We start from the raw sequence: 23,187 nt of genomic DNA, 5'->3' as shown, positions 1-23,187 counted from the left end.
CCCTCCATGCTGAAAGCCTCCACACTTACTGGAGAACAGCAGGGGGGGGGGGGAGGGGGGGGCCTTGTCAAAGAGATATAAATAGTCTGCAAGTGACCTGATCCATTGATGCTTAAGCAGCTAATGACAGGTAGAGTAAACTTTAAGTAATATGCTAGGATTAGTTTGGAGTCAGGTATGGTAACTTGTGGTGCCTTCATGAACAGGTTTACGTTTTCAGTTTTATTAAAAATGGATTTGGACCAAGCCAATGTGACCTTTATCATTTAAACTAACCATATTAGTGCAGATATTTTGCTGCTATTTTGACCCACACATAAATTGATAATAAAAATCCAGAGACTAACAGTTTGCAAAATGACAAATCCAAAACTTATTTAGATTTTTCTCTCCTTGTCCTTGTTCATCATGAATAACATGACTGTACAAAAATGTTTACTGCTTTGGAATATAGAACAAATGAAATCCAGTAAAATATGCATTTGCTGACTAAAAGAACTGATGACATAACCTACAGAATGAAACTTTGGAGATTTTTGACAGCAAATTAAATTGAACAAGTCAATTTTTTAGCACATTGAAACTTAATAAATACACAGTCTTCCAATCTTGTTTATCATTGAAAAGAGGTGTAAGAAATTCCATACCTTAATGCAAAATCGTATTAAAGGAATATGTTTCTTGAGGTGTGACTGATGGTTAGTTTCCAACTTTTTCTCTCAAGCTTTTAAAACTCTGACACAATTTTTCCAGGAGGACACTAGAGCCTTATTACTGGCTCATGAGGGAAAACCTTGTTATAATGCCATGCCAACTTGATCATGTGACCATGAAATAAATATCATTATGAACCCAGGTCCATGAGAGACTTAATGCACATGACGTGTGTAATTAGACAATTTCCAATCAATGTTTTATTTCCCAAACTTTTTAAATTGAAAAAAATGGTCTTGGCGCTTTGTGAATATGTTTGAAAATAAATTAGTTTCTTTATTGTGTTTGATTTCAAGTTAATTTCTTGCTCCATTTCCTTAACAAATTATCTTGCTCCTGATTATTTTGATTATCAGGCAGTCACAATTGGCTGTCACAATAACCTCATGCTTCCAAGTGTATTATGAAGCACAAACAACATTTTTATAAACTCTGGATTTATTTCAGTTAATTTTATTTATTTGGTGCAATTTCAAAAATAACGGAAACCTAGGATTGTAGTTCATGCCCAATTATAAGGAATCAAACCAAAACTAAGTGCTTCTTGTCAGGCTTCCCCTGCTTATTCAGGATAGTTCTTCTGCTGCAGGTCTTCCTCCAAGACCTGTAACAAAAATCTATCCAGGAATTTAAAAGCTCCTTGAAACTTTGCTGATTGAATCTGTTTGTAGTTAATGTAGGCAGAATAAATGTTTCACTTAAAACATCCTGGCTTTTTAAAGGTCAGAGTTTCTTTATGCTTTTGATTAAAACAGAAACATAAAAAAACAACAACCACAAAGTCTGTGAAAATCTAGTTAGGCAAAAATGTTGCAAAAATGGCCATTGCTAATCCCCAAATGGGATCACAGGGATGTAAAACTGCTATTTAGAATATGGTATATGAGAAATCATCTGAGTATTATGTTCTTGCACAATACTAATTGATTTTACTGACTTGGATGGTGGTAATTCAGATTTTTCCTTTTAAATGGTAAAAAGCACAGTGGCTGGTTTTGAAAAGAGTAATTTTGATTTCAGAAAAAGGTGGCAGCCTGCAACAAAGAAAATTATGTCAGCTTTTCCCCAACTACGTACTGCCTCTTTCAATGTGGAGTTAGGAACTGGTGTCAAATTCCTATCCCTGCAACCGATTCTGTTTGGTGTGCAAACTTTAACTAATGTAAGAAAATATTGGTTCATAACACAAAAGTGAGTATCTGCTTGACATTTTTATGTGTGCTAATTTGAAGAGTTATTTCAATGTTTTTAGTAAGTCTAGCAACAATATTGCAACAAAACCCAAGCATGTTAGAGCCAACTTTGGCAATCAATTCAGTCAAGATAAAGACTTATTTATAATAAAAAAGTAACTATAAACAAGCTGTAGTTTCAGCATGTAAAGCTACACAGCTTTTGTGTTTTAAATATGAGCTAAAACCTGCCTTACAAAATTTGTTAGCTAAGGCTAATAATACCAAGAGAAATATATCTGATTTGTATATGTAAATATTCTTTGACCAAAAATGGAAGCACAAATAAGAACCAGTGGAGACCTTAATGCTACACTTCAACCTATTGTCTTATGTTAGTTAATTAGAGTGATAACTGAAAAGAGCGTGCCTGGAAATATTCTGTAAACTCAAAGCGTATAGTTTTCTACATAATGGTTGCTGTTTATAAATCAACTAGGATTTAATTTGGCGTCCATTTCTACACAAGGTGTGTCCATTACACACCTTCTTACAAAAGTGTTTACACCCCCTGAACTTATTCCATAAACACAATCCTTGTGCATGCTATTGGATTTAATGTGACATTATAAAGAGTAGGCTACTACATAGAGGCAGCAAAATGATAGATTTTATGTTTTACAAAATAAAATCTTTCTAAGTTTGGTTTGAATTTATTTTCAGCACCTGCCTTCCAGAATAAGGTTTTTTGCAATAACAGTGAGAGGTTTTGGGATGTACAATGTTGCTTCACTGGTAGGAAAGGAGTCAGAGTTGATGTATGGGGGCCAACACCATCCAATGATCATTACTTGTGCACACAGCTTGGGCTCTGCAACCCAATCCAGGAGAAAGTTTGGGAGTAGGAGGTAGGAGTCTCTACTCCCTGCTTTTTCAGGGAAAGAAATACGTTTGACTGAGTCTATTGGCAGTGGACCCAATGGACTGAGGAAGATCCTGACTGTTGTGCACGCGAATGCAACAAACATCAGTTCAAATTTTCTAATCTCCTTAGATTCTCTGGAGCATGTCCTGGAAGGGATGCCATCCAGAAATATTGTTGTTGTGGTTGAAGGGGTGTAACTGCCAGGAATGGTCATCCCAGTCTTAATCTCATCTGTCTTTCATTACTGGACTTCTGTGCGAGGCACTGAATGCTCATAACAAATAAACATTTTCAAGAAGAAGGGGCTTCATTAGTAAAGTTTGTACCAGACCACATTGGGCCAAACATCAGTGATTGATTTTATGTTGTACCTATACCTATTGTATGCTTTGGTGAAGAGATGGGCAGAGATGCCTGATTGTAAGGTTGGCATAATGGCAAGGCAAAATGTCAACTTTGACATCTGGAGAGCAAAGAGGAGAGCCTGCCACTGAAAAGAATGTTTTAAAGTGGTTCAAATGTCTGATCAGGATGCCTCCAGGCTGCTTTTCAGGCCATATATTCCCGGGAGTAAACCATATATTATATATGAGAGGAGAAAAATGTCTGGCTCTACCTCCTTGGCTTATCGCCCCAAGCTACTTAACTTTAGAAAAACAGAAGAAAAACATAAACAAATGGATGGTGTCAGAGTAAAAAGGAGTTAAATATAAATGCATGTAACGTTTTTGTAATTTTTAATTGTGAAAGAAATTGTAAGGCATGTAATACTTTTATTCAACTTTTTCATTGCTTGGAGCTTTGTGTTAGTGTACTATATAAAATCCCAATAAACTATATTTAGATTTGAGGCTGTAATATGAAACGTGTATGAAAACTATGGCAAGGTAATGTATTTTTTGGGGGACTGAGTGCACTAAATGGACAAAGCACATTCTGAACCACTGCAGAAAGAGTTTTTAGCTTTACTTTGGTTGTATAATGGCCGCGCACTTCCAAGCACAAGAAAGAACAGTTAAATATTTCATACAATCCCGCCATGCTGTTGCCCGTATTCAGAGAATTAATAATCTGAATGTCATTTCCTACTGTATAGCTTCTGACAGTTAAAATGTTATGCTGTATCTTTTTCTTTGGCAGACATGTAAAACTTCTGCACATCCTTAAAATAAGCTTGCATTTTATTTCCATTGATTATTCATGGCAACAAGGCAGTACACTCAAAGCACTCAAAGCATCTTCTCAATTGTAATATGTGGCATGTCTGTCCCTTGTGAATACAGTTAAAAAGCAGTTTTAATTTCCTTTTTATTTTCTATTTATTCTTCAGAGCTAGGGTCCATACACCCTTGTGTATGTGTGTATGTGCTGAGTTGTTTGGTTTAACTAAAGCTAGGAGAGCATTTCTCAGGCACATGAGTTAGACCCTGTCCTGACGATGACCCAACTTCCTACCTCAGTGATGAAACAACCCTTTTCATCAAAATCTGAGCCTTTCCAGGCTGCTTGCAACAAACAATCTCACAATAATTTATAGGAACAATGCATAGATCCATTGTGCCACCATGTGGGCAGCAAAATGCACCACACCACAGATACAAAAATGGAAAGAAGTGAGGAATAAATAGAACTTTTATGAATACAAAATTGTGTTCATTTTAAGTACTTCTTGTTTAAAACTAATACATTTTTCTTTGGTTTCCACTTTTCTCAATGTGGAGAGGAAATATCCTGACCAAGCCACAACCCCGGAGATTTTTTGTGTTTTATCTTCGAACTGCACCAGATGCAGAAAGCGAGGTGGAGACTAAATCAATTTTAGCTGCATTGTCTCATTAACTAGGGCCCTTGGGTGAGCCGGGCTCCATGGTGATGCCCTTGCAGGAACAATGTGGTGTCACTAACAGGAGAAGCGAGGCAGGAGACTAGAAATGTAATTACAGGTGTTAAAAATCCACATCTTTAGCTTAGTTTTAAAGCAGAATGTCGTCACTTAATATAACCGCTCAATATTTATTTTAGATTGTTAGCAAGATCATTGAATTAGTCTTTAAACCTTCAGCCCCACCTAAGAAGACAGCTGCAGTACAACTTACAATTCTGTGATAAAAGATAGATGAAGATAAATATACTTCTTCAGGTTATTAACTCAAATAAATAATTTAAGGCATATTAATAAAAAAAATATTCTAAAAAATCTGAACATAGACTTATTATGCAATCACCGATTAACCTTCAGCACTTACTGCAGGAGAATATGTTATGCCTTTACTGCCTGCTAGTATTGTGGAAACATAATTATATTCCTCAAACTGATGGGCTAAAAATTTATTATAAAAAGCCTACAAGTACTGAGATATAGAATTAATACTATTTGTTATTTTCTGATAATTCTGACAAGTAATCCATGAGATTTACATGTCAGAATGTAAATCTCATTCTGACATGAGAATTTTATTTTCATGTCAGAATCTGTAGAGAGATTTTAATAGCTATGCAAAAAAAATATTAATTATTTTTGATTTCAAAATAGTTCAATCTTTTGCAAGATTTAACTATCCTGCAAACAATAGCAAGATAATTAATTATAATTATCTTCCTATCTTGTGTGAGATTTACAAATGATAGTAAATCTTACATGAATCAGATTTACTATTAAATCTGTAAATCTGTGATCCACTGTCATTACAAAAAACATTCTTAAAATTATGCATGTATTATAACCCCTTGAAAATTATAATTTTGCTCCTTTACACCGTTTTCAGCATAAGGTATTATTAATTGAGTTAGGAAAATCTGGCTACATAAGAGGGCAATGCATTGGCAGCTATTGAAAGAACTCCTATCCGATTCATCATGTGCCTAACGTTTGGAGGGAAAAAAACCCAGAGCTGGTAGTTTAGTTGAAAAGAACAAGGACTTCAGCTTCTCTTTTTTTTTCTTTCTAGAGTGTACATGGTGCAGTGAACCTGAAGCTCAAGACGGGAAACTACAGAGTACAAGAAATCTCTGTGGCACTTCAGCAAGGTCAAATGTCTGCTCTTCTGCCTCTGAAGGCTGCAGTCCTTTGGTGTATGTGTCACCCTGCTGTGGATGTTTAATTAGCAATGGTGTCTTGTGCCTCTTTCTCAGTTGTGTCCTGCTGGGTCAAAAGGCTGAAGGTGGATGAAGCCAGAAGAAGACTCGACAACCTTATTTGGTTATACAAGAGTGTAGAATGTAAAAAATATGGATACAATGACAGAGAAAATTGTCAAACATTTACTTCATCATGCCTGTAATCATATTTACACTATCGGAAAAGATCTGAAAGAGAGTCTAATTACAACTAAATGTGGAAATCAATTCTTTTGACTGTGCGTCTTCTAAAATTTTAAATACATTTCTCATAATTTTTTTCTTTTTTTTCTTTTTTTTTTTTTAGATTTGATGCAAACAACTATTACAAACCTATAAACTAGTTTGATGAATAACATTTCAGACAGCAGTCCAGCATTGAGTTCTTAGTCAGACATGTGGCATGCCCTAAGTGAGTGTAAACTTGTTCCTTGTGATCCAATAAACAGCTTAGTTTTCTAACCTCCAGGCTTGCTGTCTGTAAACAGGTCTGCCAGTTAAACACCAACAGAGTGCTGTGAATTTGAGCAGGATTATGTTGCTTGGATTATCTGAATCTTATTATCTTGGAGGAGAGCCTAATGGAGTCTCTGGCTCATATCTTGGAGGAGAGCCTAATGGAGTCTCTGGCTCATCGGCTTCTTGGTTTTCTGCCTTGCTTGTTTACTATGGAAACATTTATAGACTAAGACGACCAGCGGAAATTTAAATATATATTAATTAAACTCTTTTATTGATTCTCATTACTACCTATGATTTTGACAATTCTTAATTCACGGACTTGTTCCTGGCAAAGATTTACAGAGTTTTAAGTGAATAGCACTGCTACACTCTGTTTACCTAAACAGACATTAACCAAGAAACATTCCTGAATTAGCCTTTGATGCAGCTTTAAATGTCACAACAAATAGGATCAGCTCTGCCAACATCCTATAGCATACAAATCTGTGCAGAAAACAACATAATCTCTCTGTTAAGATGTCAAAGAAAGATCTCAAAGAAACATTATCTCTCAAATAAATTTTCAACCGATCCTCCTGCTGTTCATTACAGGAGGGGTCAGAGTAGACTCTACTTGCTGAGGAGTCTGAGGTCTTCTGGACTGCAGGGGGCGCTCTTGAATATCTTTTTGACTCGGTGGTGGCATTATACATCTTCTAATTTGTTGTCTGTTGGAGCAGCAGCTTATCTACAGCTGAAGATAAGCTAATCAGGAAGATCAGCTCAGTACTAGGATGCCCCTCACATCCCCAACTCAGTACAGGTGGTGGGAGATAGAAGAATTCATCACTTTTGGACAATGTCTCCCACCACTTGCATGAAGCTGTTGCTGAACTGGAAAGCTTGTGCAGTGACAGACTGGAGTACTCCAGCATGTACTTCCTCTCACCAGCGGTTGGACTTTACAACCATCAGTATTCCCAACAACTCCTGATTCTAAAAGCTGTTTTTTGGGACATTATCTCAAATAACATTCTTTCTGTTATTTGGATATCTCAGTGCACAGCTTTTTCATTTCATGTGAATAGTCCGATTTTTATTTGTATTTTTTTTGCGAATATTTATTCATGCACATCTTGTACATTTTTCCTACCTAAATGATGTTACTCAGCTTCACATTACTTTTAGTCTGAGAGTGGAATTTTTAATACCTGCACATTATTACTTTTCTTAGGTTGCAAATTTTCACTTACTGTTCAGCCTGTTATGTCTGTCAAACAGCAAATTAAGAGCTTGATTTAAACATACATACAGTGAGCCAGAGGAAGTCTGATTATTGTCATTCTGTTTTTGTTCATCTTTAAGTATAAAGAACTTTAAAAAAATTGTTTTGTTTTCCTTCCTTCTTAGTATTTAATTAGTAAAAGGATTCAACTTACCGTACCACTTCAGCCATTAACTCTTCATCTGTTTCCTCCTTTTTACTAGAAACACACCAATTAACAGAAAGAGAAGCTCAAAGAGCAAGAAATGAAAAACAGTTTATACATTCCACAAAAGTTTCACACACCATTCATGCAGGAAATGAAATGTCTCCCTGGTATTGGTGGGTTGCCGGTTCGAGCCTGGCTCTGTTCATCAACACTTTACCCACCTGAGCTGCTGGTGGTGGTCAGAAGGCCTGATGGGGCGATATAGTAACCTCGCTTTTGTCAGGCTGCCTCCAGGCAGCTATGGCTACAGTCCAGTCCATCATCATGGAATGTGAACATGTGTGAATGATAATGACTGATTTTATGCAAAGTGTCTTTGAGTGTCCTGAAAAATCACCCTTTAAGTTTAATGTAATTTAATTTCACTAGAAGAAAACAAACACATCTTTGTTTTAGTGAGATTGAAAACTTCATACATGTTTTCCTTCATTGTAAAGTTATTGTTTGCAACCTCACAATGAACAGTTTCTTCCTACATCCAAACAATCTCATAAACCAGAGTTTCACTGCTCAGATCTCAGGTGTTTGTGAATCATCATGGAGGACTTGATTCAGTTGGAATAATGAAATGGATATATTTGTGGGACTTAAACTTGGCTGTGGCTCATTTTACAGTCACAGCTTTGGACTGTGTCCTCATTAGCATCCTCATACATAAGCTGGCATCCATTTAAGGCACTGCAGTGGAGAAGAAGGTTAGAATTAGCCACAGCACAAAAACTGCCATCATTTAATAATTTAAATAACTCTGTCCCCATTTCACATAAATACACAAACAGCAGACAGGTTTGTAATTACAGTGCACGCATGCAAGTATGAACTACATTATTTATGCTTACGTGTTTTACTTTGTACACTGGCACCATTTATCCCCCAACTATTGACAACAGGATTGTTTTAACTCTGAGAAGTCGAAACTAAAGCATAGACGTTATTTACACAGATCAAACAGAATACATGCATTGCAACATGTAGGCATTATGTTGGCAACAGTGCTAGTTCTAAAGTTTACTTTCAGTCATGACGAGCACAAATATATATACAAAAGTTTGGCTGTTGCAATGATTAATTTAAACCGTTGTTTTTCTGGGCAAGCTATAGGCTGAGATCAGAGTTGTTTCTGATCATTAATGTTTCGCTGGTTTACCCATTCCAACAAAATATGTATTTGGGATTTTTCCATGAACCAGCAAGGCTCAAGCCAATCAGCTGGAAACCACTGGAGGACTGGCCCCCATACCAGAGTGAAGTAAGTTTAACCTCAGCATGTTGGCAAAGAGGGAGCTAGCGATGAGGAATCAATGGTGTAAGACCGGCACCTTCAAGTGAAATTTGCTGCTTTCCACATGAACAAGAGAAAATGGCTTTTGGAAAAACATCTTTAATGTCAGATGACATGAAGAATTGGCCATTTGGGCAAAATTGCATGTCATTCAAGCATGGTGGTGGCAGCATAATACTGAGGGTCTGCTTATCGCACAAGGTGTTGTGAGAAATTAACAAAGAAGACTACACCCAAATTCAACACTATCTTATATCAACTGCTAACTGAAGCAGGACAGTGTTGTGTTACAACAGGTCTGTGATTCTAAGTGCTGTTCAAAGCTGGTTTTGGATTCAACCCTATTAAAAATCATTGAACTATGCCTACAAACTCTTTCTGTGCCAGGAAACAAACCAGTTTAAATGAACTTTACAAAATCTTGTCCAGAATTATGCCAGTATAATGTTTCTGGCAACAAATGGTGTATTGTTTCTCTGCAATTTGATGAGAAACAATTAAGCAAATATTACAGGGATTGTATTTTTTTACTGGAAAGTGTATGTATAATTTAGACCCTATTTAGATTAGAGAAACTCCTCAGTAAATTCAAACTTGGACAGTCATTTCTTGTTCTAAAAGTTACTGAATAAGCATGATGTATCATCATTTCAAGCCGGGAAAACAGAAAACTTCCCTGCCTCACCCTAACTCTGCCCTATCCCTTTTGTGACAACCCAGCTTATTAAAAAAACACCTTCATGCCTACTTTTTCCATACCAGCTCTACTGAAATAATTTGGAATCTTAAATAGCAAGACATCCATCTTAAAGGTAACTTTATTTCTTTAGGGTTCATCCCCTTTATAAGATTGCATGTTGCAGCATCATTATTTGGTCAATGATAGCACTTGTATTTGTGGCCAATAGATGTCACAAATATCCAATTTGCCCTTAGCGAGATACAGCAGCATTGTGACGTTCTGAACTGCAGTGACATTTTTATTGCGCTCTGCTGCCACAGACACTGCCAGCAGGGCTGGCACCACAATTGTATACAACCTAAAATTATGCCCTCTTGAGACTAGCTCGGGCACCTGACAAGTGAGCCCATTCAGCGGAGCTCCCAGTGTCCTTCAGCTCCCAGTTTTACAGTTAATGGCTGTCATCCACATTCCCTATTAAAGAGGGATTAAATGTCCTGGTAATGACAACCTTCTCAGTTTCTATCTGACGTTTGCAACAGTGAATCACACCGCTATAACTTAGAAAATGACCTGATAATTCACTCTGTGCATTAAGGTTGTCTCTGTGATGTGAATGGAGAAAGAAAAGGTTGATGTGTGACTGGTTTGATAACAATAAGCTGTTGGGTAATGTGGGAGCAGTCATTCAAACATAGAAGACACAGCATTGATTTTAGTCCCTGTTAACACAGTTGCAGCGCAATAGAAACCCAAACCTTCCACCAGCCCCTCAGGGCACACAGTAATCCTGAGAATTTCATCCCACACTGAGGGTATGACATAAGAAATCTGGCACATTTCACTCTTCGGGTCAATCTCATTTCAGTAAAGAAAAAATTTTTTTTTTTTCTTTCTTCAGAGACTGCTGTCTTTAGATCATACTGCATCATTAGACAGATGCCCCTGGTTCTCGAAACACTTTCACTGAGCTGTATAATTTGGCTCTGACACAGTTGGCTCTCATTGCTTGTACCCAGAGAAAGACAGATTCATGACATTGGAGGGGCTGATTACTGTTCAACAGAGGAAGACATGGAAGCCTAATCACCATACTGCTGTGGCAGCCAATAACCAGGTTTCATATTCTACAAAGCTACAATTAGAGACTAATTGTCCCAGGTGAAGGCTTCTATAGCAACAGGCAGGGATGTCTACTTTTTCACAGCAATAGTTCATACGAAGCCTTGTCATAAGAGCTAGAAACAACAGGAGCAGTGAGGAGTTTTCTGAGACTTGGAATGAAGAAACTTAGAATTCATTGAATTTTGGAAGTAGTACAGAATCACTTTCATTAAAACTTTGAAATATATTAACTTATTTAATAGAGACTTTCTGTGAATGTACTGATTTTCCATTCTAAAATAAAAATATAAAAGTTAGTTCTGTCCTCAGACCCCGTATGCAAAATGTTTGAAAATCCATGTAAACTGGTTCTTTTTGCTGTTTTACACATACAAGGGCTGCACAAGTTTGTTCAGAGTCAACCTAATGTGTAGTACACATAGGTTTTATAAAAAGCAGCATGCACAAACCCTCTGGGCTTTTGGCCTACTAGTTGTACTTACAATTACACATTTAAGACTTACACAACGTACCTCTTAAGCATAAAGTGAAAGGAAGAATATGACGTAAAATTTTTTTTGGAATAAATATTGAAAAGTTGTGGTAGTTGCGCTTTCTGTACTATGATGCCCATAAGTCAAATCAAATACAACCAATTAACCGCCTTAATTTAATGCAGTTAATTGTAAATAAACAAAGTCCATCTGTCTGTAATTGGCAGTTGTTCTGTAAATGCATTTTGCTAACGACTATTAGTGATCAAACAGCGTCATGAATATACATATAAAGCTGTGAAGGACTTTAGTTAAGGATTGGGCTATTAAACAAAATCTCAAGCTTTAAGCATCTCACAAAACACTGTCCAATTCCTTCAAATGTTCAAATGTGGTAGTCTTATACTGATTGTTTATTCAACAACAACAACAACAACAACAACAACAACAACAACAACAACAACAAAAACACATTTCTCTTTAACTGTTGCTGTTATGCGATTGATATTTTGGTCTGTCACAAACAACAAAGTTTGTACTTGTAACCTTATTAATTGTGCAACAGATTGGAATGCTGTTGCAAGATATTGCAGTCTTGGACTCCAAACAATTGGAGGAAAAATTACAATGGGTTTGTTTTGTTTGCTTTTTTTTAGAAAACTACAGCTTGACATTCTTTCAATGAATAGTGGTTCTGTTTCAAGTAAAATCCATACACTATGAGATAAAACAGGACATGCTTTGGGGTAAGGTTAGGTTTTTGATTAGAGTGGCTGAGGTGACAAAGGAATGAAAAATGATCATTAAAATTTTAGACCTCAAACAAGACAAATATATATATATATATATATATATATATATATATATATATATATATATATATATATATATGTGTGTGCACATATATATGTGTATATATATATGTGTGCACATATATATATATATATATATATATATATATATATATATATATATATATATATATATATTTAGCAAAAATACATTTCTAATTATAAAACAGTTATTCGCTCAATTTAAGAAACACCTAAAAATACATCAACTTACACTGCTTTTTACTGCATTTAGTGCTTTTGTTGAAAAGGATGATGTAATCTTATTTCCTTCAGACTAGTTTTTGCCTGACTGTTACCTGACAACAGCAAATCTGTACAAAATGATGATGATGATGATGATGATGATGATGATGGTGATGATGATGATGATGATGATGATGATGATGATGGAGGGAAAGCAAAACAGGAGGATTGCTCAGTGATGAGACTGATGTTGCAAACAAATTGTCATGCTGGGATCTGGAGGAACACAGTCAGAAATGCTCACACACACATAGCTACGTTCTGGGCGAGAGGCAGGGTTCACCCTGGACAGGTCGCCAGTCTGTCGCAGCCTGGGCAACATATACAAGACACACAACCATTCACACACACACTCACACCTAGGGAGAATTTAGAGAGACCAATTAACCTGACAGTCATGTTTTTGGACTGTGGGAGGAAGCCGGAGAATATATATATATATATATATATATGTATAAATAAATATATATATATATATATATATATATATATATATATATATATATATATATATATATATATATGGTGAGGGCGAACCAACCAGACATAGTCGTGGTGGATAAACAACAGAGGAAAGCCGTAGTGGTGGATGTGGCAATACCAAGTGACTGCAACATCAGGAAAAAGGAGCATGAAAAACTAGAGAAATACCAGGGCCTAAGGGAGGAACTGGAGAGGGCCTGGAAGGTGAAGACCACAGTGGTGCCTGTGGTCATCGGGAAGGGAATTTTTATATATATATATATATATGTCATATATATATATGACTATCACTTATATTATTCAACAAGCAAAACTAATAGCTTTCAAATTCTGGATATTAGTTTTCTATAAATGTTTTCTTAGTTTATACTGAGAGAATCCAACTCACACTCAAAGAATAGTTTGAATATGAGTGAATTATACTTTCCAGATGGAGCATTATTGGTTAGACTAGCAAATTATAGAAAACAGTTACCTGATGTCACATAAACACAGATCTAAAACAGGATACTGCTTGCTCTTATTTTATGTTTTTCCTCCAAAGGGAACTTTCCACCAGGGGGCGCTTTAAGCAAAGCTTCACAAGGACATGTTTCCACCTTTGTCTAGTTTGTGTTGCGGTTCTGTACAACTCAGTTTCATTCATTTGAATATACAGATGTATGTTTTTTTCTATTTGTATTTTATTTTATGCACATTTAAGGTTTTACTCAATAATAATTAATTGTAGCTTGTCCCGAAAATCTGGGTTGACAAAGGTTTCATGAGAGATTTCAGACAACTGGTCTCAAGTGATGATGTTTGATATGTGATTCAGGATTTAACCAGTTTCATTTAGATCCTATCTGCATCACAGATTACATGAGAGCTATCGCCAATCAGCACCAGGGGGTGTAATCATATTTGGTGACTTCTTTCACTAAAACCTTTGTGAAGCAATCTACTGTTATTTATTTTGCACATTACAGAGGGACGCCTAAAGAGAAATGGAAATTGGCAATAACAGAGTTGAAAAGCCACCTCAGAGCCAAGAGATTCTTTATCTCTCCTGTATTTGGCCCAGTTAGAGAGTGAATGCCCTTATTTCTGACTTAGTATTAAACCACTCAATGATTTTTGTAGCCAAACACAAGTAGACTCTACTCAATGGGTGATCTAAAAAGACTATTAAATACTATCATTTTTTAAGAGTATCACAATATAATTTTATTGAGCTACATTGTGTTGATCTGTCAACATAAATTCCCAAAGAATACAGGAACATTTGTGGCGGTAATGAAGCAAAATTTGAAAAGATTAAAGGGATATTAATACCTTATTTTTCAGAGTGATAAGCAGAAGGTTGGAAGAACGAGATCGCCGATACAAGCAGCCAAAATTAGTTTCTTCCACAGGGTGTCTGGACTCACCCCTAGAGATAGGACGAGATTCAGTCATCTGAAAGCGGCTCAGAGAAGAGCTGCTGCTCCTCCTTGCCAAGAGCCAGTTGAGGTGCTGAGATGCTTCCGCTACACCTCCTAGGGTGTGGTGTTCTGGGCCCACACCACCGGCAGGAGATCCGCAGGAAGACCCAGGACATGTTGGAGAGACTATACTTCTTGGCCAGCCTGGGAAAGCCTTGGGATTCCCGTGGAGGAGCTGATCCAAGTGGCTAGAGAGAGGGAGGTCTGAAATGTAAACTTAATCTGTCTCCTACAGATTAAGTGGGAGACAATGAATGAATGGATGGATGATTGTAGATGGACATGACTCAGATGAAGAGGAAATTGTAGGTTGAAATCAAGCGATTTAATAAAATAAAGAACTTACAGAAACATAGATGAGAGGACATGGAACACTGAAGCATGAAGCAAGGTAACAGAAAGATCCAGTATCAAACAAAAATCCAAGAGCCGGAATACTGAAGAGAGGCAAAAATGACAAAGTAAACCACAAGAACAAAGCAGAGACAGAATGCAGGCAGAGGAAAATCAAGGGACAGAAAACAGCTGTACAAGGGAGCAAATTGGCAAGAGGGAAGGTGAATAATAAACACTGGAGAAGAACAGAGACTAAAGCAAACTACAAATCAGAGCTAAAAGAATAACATAAATCTAACAGGTGAAAATTCACATGTATAACTACAAACTGCAAGAATAAACAAAAAAAAAATAATGAAAAAAATGAATTTATGTAGAAAACCTTTTTGTACAATATAAAATGCAGAGGACTGAACATAATATACTGATAAACTGATATAAATGAACAAGAAAATAATCAAAATTCCGACATTGAAAACCTAGACAGACAGTGAGTTTTACAGCAACTATTCTCTAAAACAGAAGGGCTGAAAATTTTATTTTATATGCTGTTAATTCTTAATTGATGTTTATAAAGATAATTTTATAAAATCAGAACCATCACTTTAAAAAACAGATCAAAGTTCTGATTTGAGCATCAACATGACCACATTTTCTAGTTGTTCTTTGCTATAAATCTGTTTCATGTGAAAAAGACACACACGTTCAGAATCAGCCACACTAAACCTTTCAATTTTTTTCTCAAGTGTATATCTATGTTTGACATTAACATATCTACATGAAATAAAACATTTTGAAAATTACAACTTAAACACAAACTTGCTCACTGCACAGCCGTGGAACCTCATGCGATGAGATCAATGCATTCGTGGAAATGACAAATGTAATGATATCTAACAGAGACATGAAGGAGACAGATGTGAGTTTACAGAATGTCCCAATCTGTTACTAAAATGCCATTAAGGTAGTGTAGGCATTTGAGTGTGCTTAGTGTCTAGGCATGGCAGAGAGTTTATGACAGTCTCATCGCACATGGCTAATCATGTAGAACAATGAGAACACAGGCATGAAAAGGGGGTGGAGAAGTGTGTTCTGGCCTTCAAAATCTGATATTGCTTTGGATGCATTTTTTGTTTGTTTAAAAACATCACACACATCATGCAGCCTGTAGCCAGCTCTTAAATGTATTAGCTTCCATGGATGGATCACTTGGCAAAGTGCATGCATGCTTTTGTGAATTCCTGCAACCTTCTCCGCATGTCCTTGAAACAGACAAAGCCACCATTTTGCCCTTTGCTAGGGTTCATACATACTGTGTGTCTTGGCAGTTTGGTAGCTTGCCAATATGAAGAAGATTTTTCAGAGGAAACAGATGAATGGCAGTCAATATGTGGCTGTCGATGCAAGAATGAGAAAAATTTCTCTGCCCTATGTTTTATCCTCACATTTCGAGAAGCAATGTGTCCCAGCAACTGAGCAGAAAAAATGTGAATTGGCTTCGAAATATTATAGGTGTGAGAAATAGGCATATCCCTAAAAAAAGTTTTTAAGTTTTATCCTTCCTAAGTTAGCTGACACACCCCAATGTGAAATAGCTAGCATATACACTTAAAAGCTATCCTGAAGCCAGTTACACTAGAATAAAGCTAATCAATCACAATATAATTTAGACAAGGAATGAAATTATGAGGAAAAAGCACCTCCTGCCTCCTGAGGAGTATGAAACATGTGATGCTGTGGGTCCTTTTTTCACTAATTCCCAGGGAGCATTTCAAATACCAAGAGATTAAAAATACAAATCTAGTGGGCTCTACCAGAATCTTGAAAATGAGTCACCTCTGGCTCTTTATCAGGAACATCATGAAAAAAACAACAACAAACAAATCCAATACAGACACCAAATTAACCTTCTTTCATTCTATTTTAATGGGAGACCTGTAGATAAGCTGAAGACAATAGAGGATCCATGTCAGTGGACGGTCCAAGGAGATTGTTCAGAGGAACAGTTGAAGATCCTGCTCTGTATTCTACAATCTTGTGAAATCTTAAGAAGCTAATCCAATGTAAAAAAACGCATAATGCACAAATGCCAATGGGTTCAGATTATGCTAAGGCAATGAAAGATTAATTTATTTTCAGGTATTTTACACATTTTTATAAAAGGTGACAACTGTTCTGAATTCTCATTGTCAAATGCCGATATTTTATAAAGCACATTTTAAATACTCAAACAACTTAAAAAAAAATCCAAACCTTGTCGAACTTATTAGTCTGGGTAAAAACTGTATAATGCTTATTTCAGTATGACACATAAATATGTGTCATACTGAAATTATGCACTGCTAATATTTATGCTTTCTTAGGCTTTGCAGGTTAGATTCCTCTGATGAGCAGACAATAAAAGTAATTCTTTTTGACAGCTGTCAAATTCTGGTACAGTCAGCAAAGCAGACCAAACTGACCGTTTCATGAACACATACATAAAGCGTGCAAATTTCTACTAAGCATAAAAGCGCTGACCTTAACACTTCCCACACACCAGCAAAGGATGAGAGACTTCGGAGCACTAATACATTATTCACGATTTTATAACTCTAGGAGTCTACCTCATTCTAATTCAAAAGGAAGATGTCACAAGACCAGTTAGGTTGTCATTGAATATTTTATTTGCAAATGAAAGAGTAATAACTCAGAAGTCGTAAAAATATACATTTTTTACTCGTGATATTTACAAGGATTGTTTTCATCAAATGAACAAAGCAAAAAAAAAAAAAAAAATCCCTTATTATTTTAGAAAACTAAAATGAAAATGCACATCAAAAAACAGATGAGAGTAAAGTAAACAGAAGTGTTTTACATTTCCCTTTAGTCGAGCCATGCTGAGCCTGTCTGCCCCTGACACTGAAACAACCCAGTCAAGAGGAAACAGCCGACCACACAGAATCAACACACACCGGTGACGAGCATAGCACACTGAAAAGTGCAAAGTACATGGATAAACATTTGAAAAAAACAAAACAAAACAAAAAAACAAAAAAAACAACAAAAGAAGACAAAAGTAAAGCTTCAAAAATCAATTAGTGTTGATATATTTACAATTTTTGATTTATTTATTTTTTATTACTTTTAGTTGATTACAGTTATGTTACATCAAAGCAAAGCATTCCCGTTCATCTGCTCAATCTTATGACATGCAGGTACCTCTTACAATCTCTCTTTAACTTCCTTGAGGTTGAACCAAGCCTCGTTCATCTCCACTCTTAAAAAGCAATAATACATCACATTCTCTTATACTGACAGACAAGGCCAAACCACAGATTGCCCTGCTCAATAGCTTTAATCAGAAATAAAGCGCGACTAATAGAACATAAAACACTGTAGCTACATGAGATTCGTTCTCCCATCACATACCGCAGGATAACCATTAACCATTAAACTGCACCTTTGAGTGTTGGTAACAAGACAATGTGCGGTGCTGCTGACTGATAATATTGCATGTGGAGCCGACATGCTGAGCTGTGGGGCGTGTTAAGACTTCTTCCTCCTGCGCACACTGAACTGACAAAAGCGACGTAAAATTCATTTGTTGGAAAAAGAGCGAGTTTGTTGGGTCACAAAGAAGTATGCAGCGTGAGGGTTTACAAACTGGGGGATCTGCCACCTGAGACTTGCCGACGCTGGAAGGCAAATCAAAAAAGCTTGGAGGAATTTAAAGCTGGAAGACTTGATTCCCATCCTGCACCACCACTGCTACTTTCATCTGTGGAGGAGGAAATTTCAATGACAAGAGCCCACAGCCCTGGCTCAGAACCAATCCTGTTATAACTCTCTTGTTTCCCGGTACCACTCTTATAAATTCCCAAGATGGGGAAAAAAAAAATCTTTCAGCATATGCTATTGAGATCTTCAAGATGCATAGCAGTGTCTGTTTTAGTGAGTGCTTCCAAGTGTGTCTGTTTTCTTACTGTATTTTTTTTTATGCAAGTGTGTGCACATGTCCTCTGAGTGATGCCACGTCCCATTCTGTGCCACATTTAGTATCCGGGCTCCATCAGTCAGCGGTAATACCTCCAGACATTCGATCCATCAAATTGATTCTGAAGGAGCAGAAATAACAGGGAATGCTTGTTTGGGCTTTTGTTTGTGCAAAGGGTGTCAGTTTTTGTGAGGTGTGCTTGCGTGTGCACACAACTGCACTGTCATATGCGTCTCGCATAAGATGTGTGCACCTGTTGATGTGTAGGTATATACAACTTGTAACTATGTGTGTCTGTTTGGTGAGATGCCACCAAGACAACCTGGGCAAAGTGCATTCTGCACAAAGATAGAAGCGCACCAGTCCCCTCCAGAGCTGATGAGAGTTATGAATTATGAACGCTCTTTGTCTCGAGATGCCACCCCCACAAGCAAAAATCATGACTGCTGCCTGTGAAGCAAAGTTCAGTAGGCATATAAAACAAAGCAAAAGCTAAAATCAACACTGCCAATCTTCAGTCATGTACATTTAAACAGAGGTTCCCTTGCTTGACTGCATCCTTCGCCCTCATTGAATGGGTAACATCAGAGTGTGTGGGTGTGGCCCAAGGGCAAATACTGAATTTACATGCATACACCCACGCATACACGTTCACACACAATTACAAGTGTATTCACAGACATGCCAGTACACAGGCTTAAAACTTCTCTATTACACACATAGAGTAGCCTCCTTGGTTGAATATGACACGCTGCTTTTAGTGAAATAATAGAAAAGAAAAATAAATAAATAAAAATCCCAATTACCTCTGTGGTTAAGTCATGTGTGAAATCCAATGTGTGAAATCAAACAACACATCCTTTCCTGGCAGATGTTGCAGATTTAGACCTGAAATATGACCAAATTTGCTCTAATGATGCAGAGCCACGGATGATGGGAGTTCTAGGCTGTCAAATAGCAAAATAGGACACAGTGGCTCTAATAGCTACTCTGGTAAAATAAATAAATAAATAAATAACTGTAGAAATGCAGGATAAAGATAAACGTAGCTCTTCCTTTAGCTTTGTTCCCACCCCCCCCTTACAATTATGGTTGTTAGAAATGTTAGAATTATTTCTCTGACTACAGATGTGAGGAAGACAAAACTAGAAATTTTCCAAAGGTTGAGAAACCACAATGGTATTTGTGTGTGAAATGTAAAAGGTTGCACATTTTGCATTTTAAGAAACAGTGAAAGTTCGCCTTTCAGAGTGAAATTTTAATTGTCTGTTGAAGGCGCTAGATTATGTCTGGATGGAAATAATTTTTCAAATGTAGCAAAATAAATTATATTAAAATTATATTTGGATTTTATCTCAATAATTAAACTATACGTTCAAAGCAAAGTTTAACTGTCACAGACTCGTGTCATTTTTGAACACAATGGTGGTCTTGAAAACTTGTCCAAGTATACAGAAAATATAGGGTAAGTTGGAAGTGGTCATAATGGATCAAATGAGTTTGTCCTGTATACATCCACACATACCGTCATAAAATGTTTGTTTCACATTAGGGTCACTGACAATATCATTGTCATTTGTAATTTCAGAAAAAAAGTTTGACTTCACTTTGGATTTCTCACTTGGCATTATTTTATGAGGAAACATTTTCCTGACATACCCTTATTTTTAAGTTGAACTGACATCATGTGCGTATAGCTATCTGTATGTACAATATAAAACAAGACTGATTACAGAATGTACAGTAAATAGTCTTGTGGCATGGGATTGCTTTCTCACTACTCACTCTGCTTGGTGCTTCTTCGGCTGCATCCGTTTCTGGGGCAGTTCTTGTGATATCGAGTGCTTCCTGCTGGTGACCCTCAAAGTTTCATGTGAACAGGGACTTAACTGCTGGTACACTGAAGATAAGGACCAAGGGAGAGGGGTGGTGAGGGGTTTAGAAAAGAGAAAAGAAAACATCTAAAGGGAGAGGGATTGCAAAGGCACACTAGATAGGCTACTTGCCCTTTTTTCAGCTACTTTCAGTTAAACTGCATTTTGTCTCTCGGAGGATACAACAGATAGGTTTCTTGCTGACAACAAGCATTAACCAAGCAAGTGATTGGGCGAAACAACAATCAAGTGCCACACTGCTGTTACGGATCCAAGGAGAGTGTTAGATTTATTTGGAGTCACACTCCTTGTTCCCCATCTTTAGACAAGCTAAAGTAAAATTTGAAAGTCAAGTGTCTTAGTTTGATATTGTACCCCGAAGGAGGCTGAAAATAGTGGACTCCACCATCTTTGTAAATCACACATTCATCTCAACAAATTTTGGCTTCAGTTCAGAAATGTAGCTGGTAAACAAAAAGAAAATGATAAGAAAAAGATACCAATCACAACCCATCCTGGGGCATTGGTGGCACTTCTTAAAATGAGGGACTGGACACATGGCTGCCTTTGACATTTTGTAACCCGCACAGGAAAACGAGACAAAAAGAAACAGAGACAAAACCAAACAAAGATCCTAGCTGTTCTAATAGATGCTTACCTCTATGTTTAAAGAATCGCTATAGGCCTAATACTTGCTACTAAAGTACTTAGGAGAATATTTGGTAGCAGTACAGGAGTTTAACAATGTAGATGTGGGAGGAACAATAACAAGTCCATTGATTTGACTGTCAATGCTACATCCTTGTTCCTGAAGTCCCTCCCGCCCCATATGCCAGTCAAACAGTGAAGCAGATGAGGCGTTCACGAGCCAGCTGAGTCAGTCTGTGGTTTCTCACGGGTTCCTCTGCGAGAGCACAAAAGACCAAAAGCAACGAGGCGGATGATGCACACGCTGCGCACCGTGTCTGTCCACATGGATGGGCAAAATCGGCCAGGCCCATGGGGGGAGGCAAAGCGGTTTGTGGTTTTAGAGCAAGTAATTGGAAGCAGCCAGATAGAGGTGAAGAGTGATATGAATCAGAGAATCACCCCTCCTCCCTGGTCTCCAACTTTACAAAAACAAAAAACCCAGCTTCCCAGACAGTCTCCCACTTTTCCCCTCTTTTCCGCCCTACTTATATTCATCTTGTTTAACTGATGGCGAATGTAAGTATGTTTTTAGTTTCTTTTTCTCACGCCGACTGCATGCCTAAGCCTTTGATTTGATAAATAAATAAAGCTCTTCAAGGGGGCGCCTTCCACCTCAATGCACATGGTGCTTCTCTGTGCCATCTGAAGCAAAAAGAAGAAATGCAGCAAAAAAGTTCTACCTTCAGCCATGGGATTGTTTTGCATCTCAAGTTTCAGCTTTTTTGTTTGTTGTTTTTTAATCAGTAGGGGCAAGCATGTCTTATATTTTACCCTTTAAGTTATGCATTCATTAAAAGTACTTTTGGAATTATAGTATTGATTCTTTTAATTACATCCTTTAAACTAGTTGCATTTCTTTGTTTATGGAAGAGTCTCAGTCTTTGGGAGAGAGGGTTATGGGGCTTCAGGGAGGGGTCAGAGTCTTACATGGCTGCAGGAAAGGGCTTGGCTTTCAGTCCTACACAGTCTGAAAGGCCTTGGTCTGGGCTGGGACCATGAGAGTCGGGGGTGTGGGTCCAGACATGTTCCTGGAGTTGAATTTTGGAGTGACAGGGGGCTCAGGGGTTTTCGGGGGCACCACTGTGGTGTAAGCTGGAGGGGATTGGGGGAAGCCTGGAGGCTGTCCATTTTCCTTGAGAGCTGCCACTGCAGGTGGACGTGGGCGGTGGCCACGTTGGGTGCTGTTGTGCACCATTGATTGGGTGGAGGAGGCGCCGGAGCGTGAACTGCCAGAGCGGGAAGAGGATAGGGAGTTTGGCTTCATTAGTTTGGCCTTGGGAGCCTCAGCATCTTCCCTGTATGTTGGGAAACACAGCACATAAGGACAACAATATTTATTTGATATAAAAAGCAACTCTTGAAACAGAGAAGAGAGCCCTAACACAACAACAGCACAGCAGAGCGTCCCTGCATTACACTATTCCAAGGTCTAAAGCACAGGGGACTTGTAGTTTGCCAGAGCTTCATGTAATTCATGAGATACCCCCTAGCCTTAGAGTTTTCTGAAGCAAATTTGCATGGAATAATGAATTCTGCTAGAATAACTGTTTCCCCAGATGCAACTGTTGAAGAAAAAAAAACAAAGGCGCTGAAAATACAATGAAAACCATCCCAAATAAATCAACTTCTACTTGAGTTTTAATATGTCATTATAAAGGTCTCAGAGAAAGTGCAGAAAAATGGTACCTGGCTGCCCCAATTTTATTAAGAATGACTGATCAAATCAATAATCCTTTTTATTTATTTCAATTTCAAAAGCAACCTATTATAAGAAAGAGGGTTAAACATACTGGAAGTTTTTGAAAAAGTTTTTGGTCTATACATAAAGTCCGATGATGCTTGTG

The 23,187-nt window shown here is 37.4% G+C and overlaps 1 protein-coding gene across 2 annotated transcripts in view; it reads right to left on the bottom strand.

The window, feature by feature from the left end:
• Window positions 1-17,446: 17,446 nt before the first annotated feature.
• The window catches only part of clmpb (CXADR like membrane protein b), a 79,686-nt gene continuing 73,945 nt past the window's right edge, over window positions 17,447-23,187 (bottom strand). For both annotated transcript variants that reach the window (XM_044119703.1, XM_044119702.1), the window contains exon 7: window positions 17,447-22,638. In XM_044119703.1, the coding sequence (XP_043975638.1) occupies window positions 22,302-22,638 (337 nt within the window). In that variant the 3' untranslated portion in view covers window positions 17,447-22,301. The remainder of the gene's footprint in view (window positions 22,639-23,187) is intronic.

Source organism: Gambusia affinis, linkage group LG06 (genome assembly GCF_019740435.1).
Source record: "Gambusia affinis linkage group LG06, SWU_Gaff_1.0, whole genome shotgun sequence".
Lineage (NCBI taxonomy): Eukaryota > Metazoa > Chordata > Actinopteri > Cyprinodontiformes > Poeciliidae > Gambusia > Gambusia affinis.
This window is presented reverse-complemented; position numbering and strand designations above follow the sequence as displayed.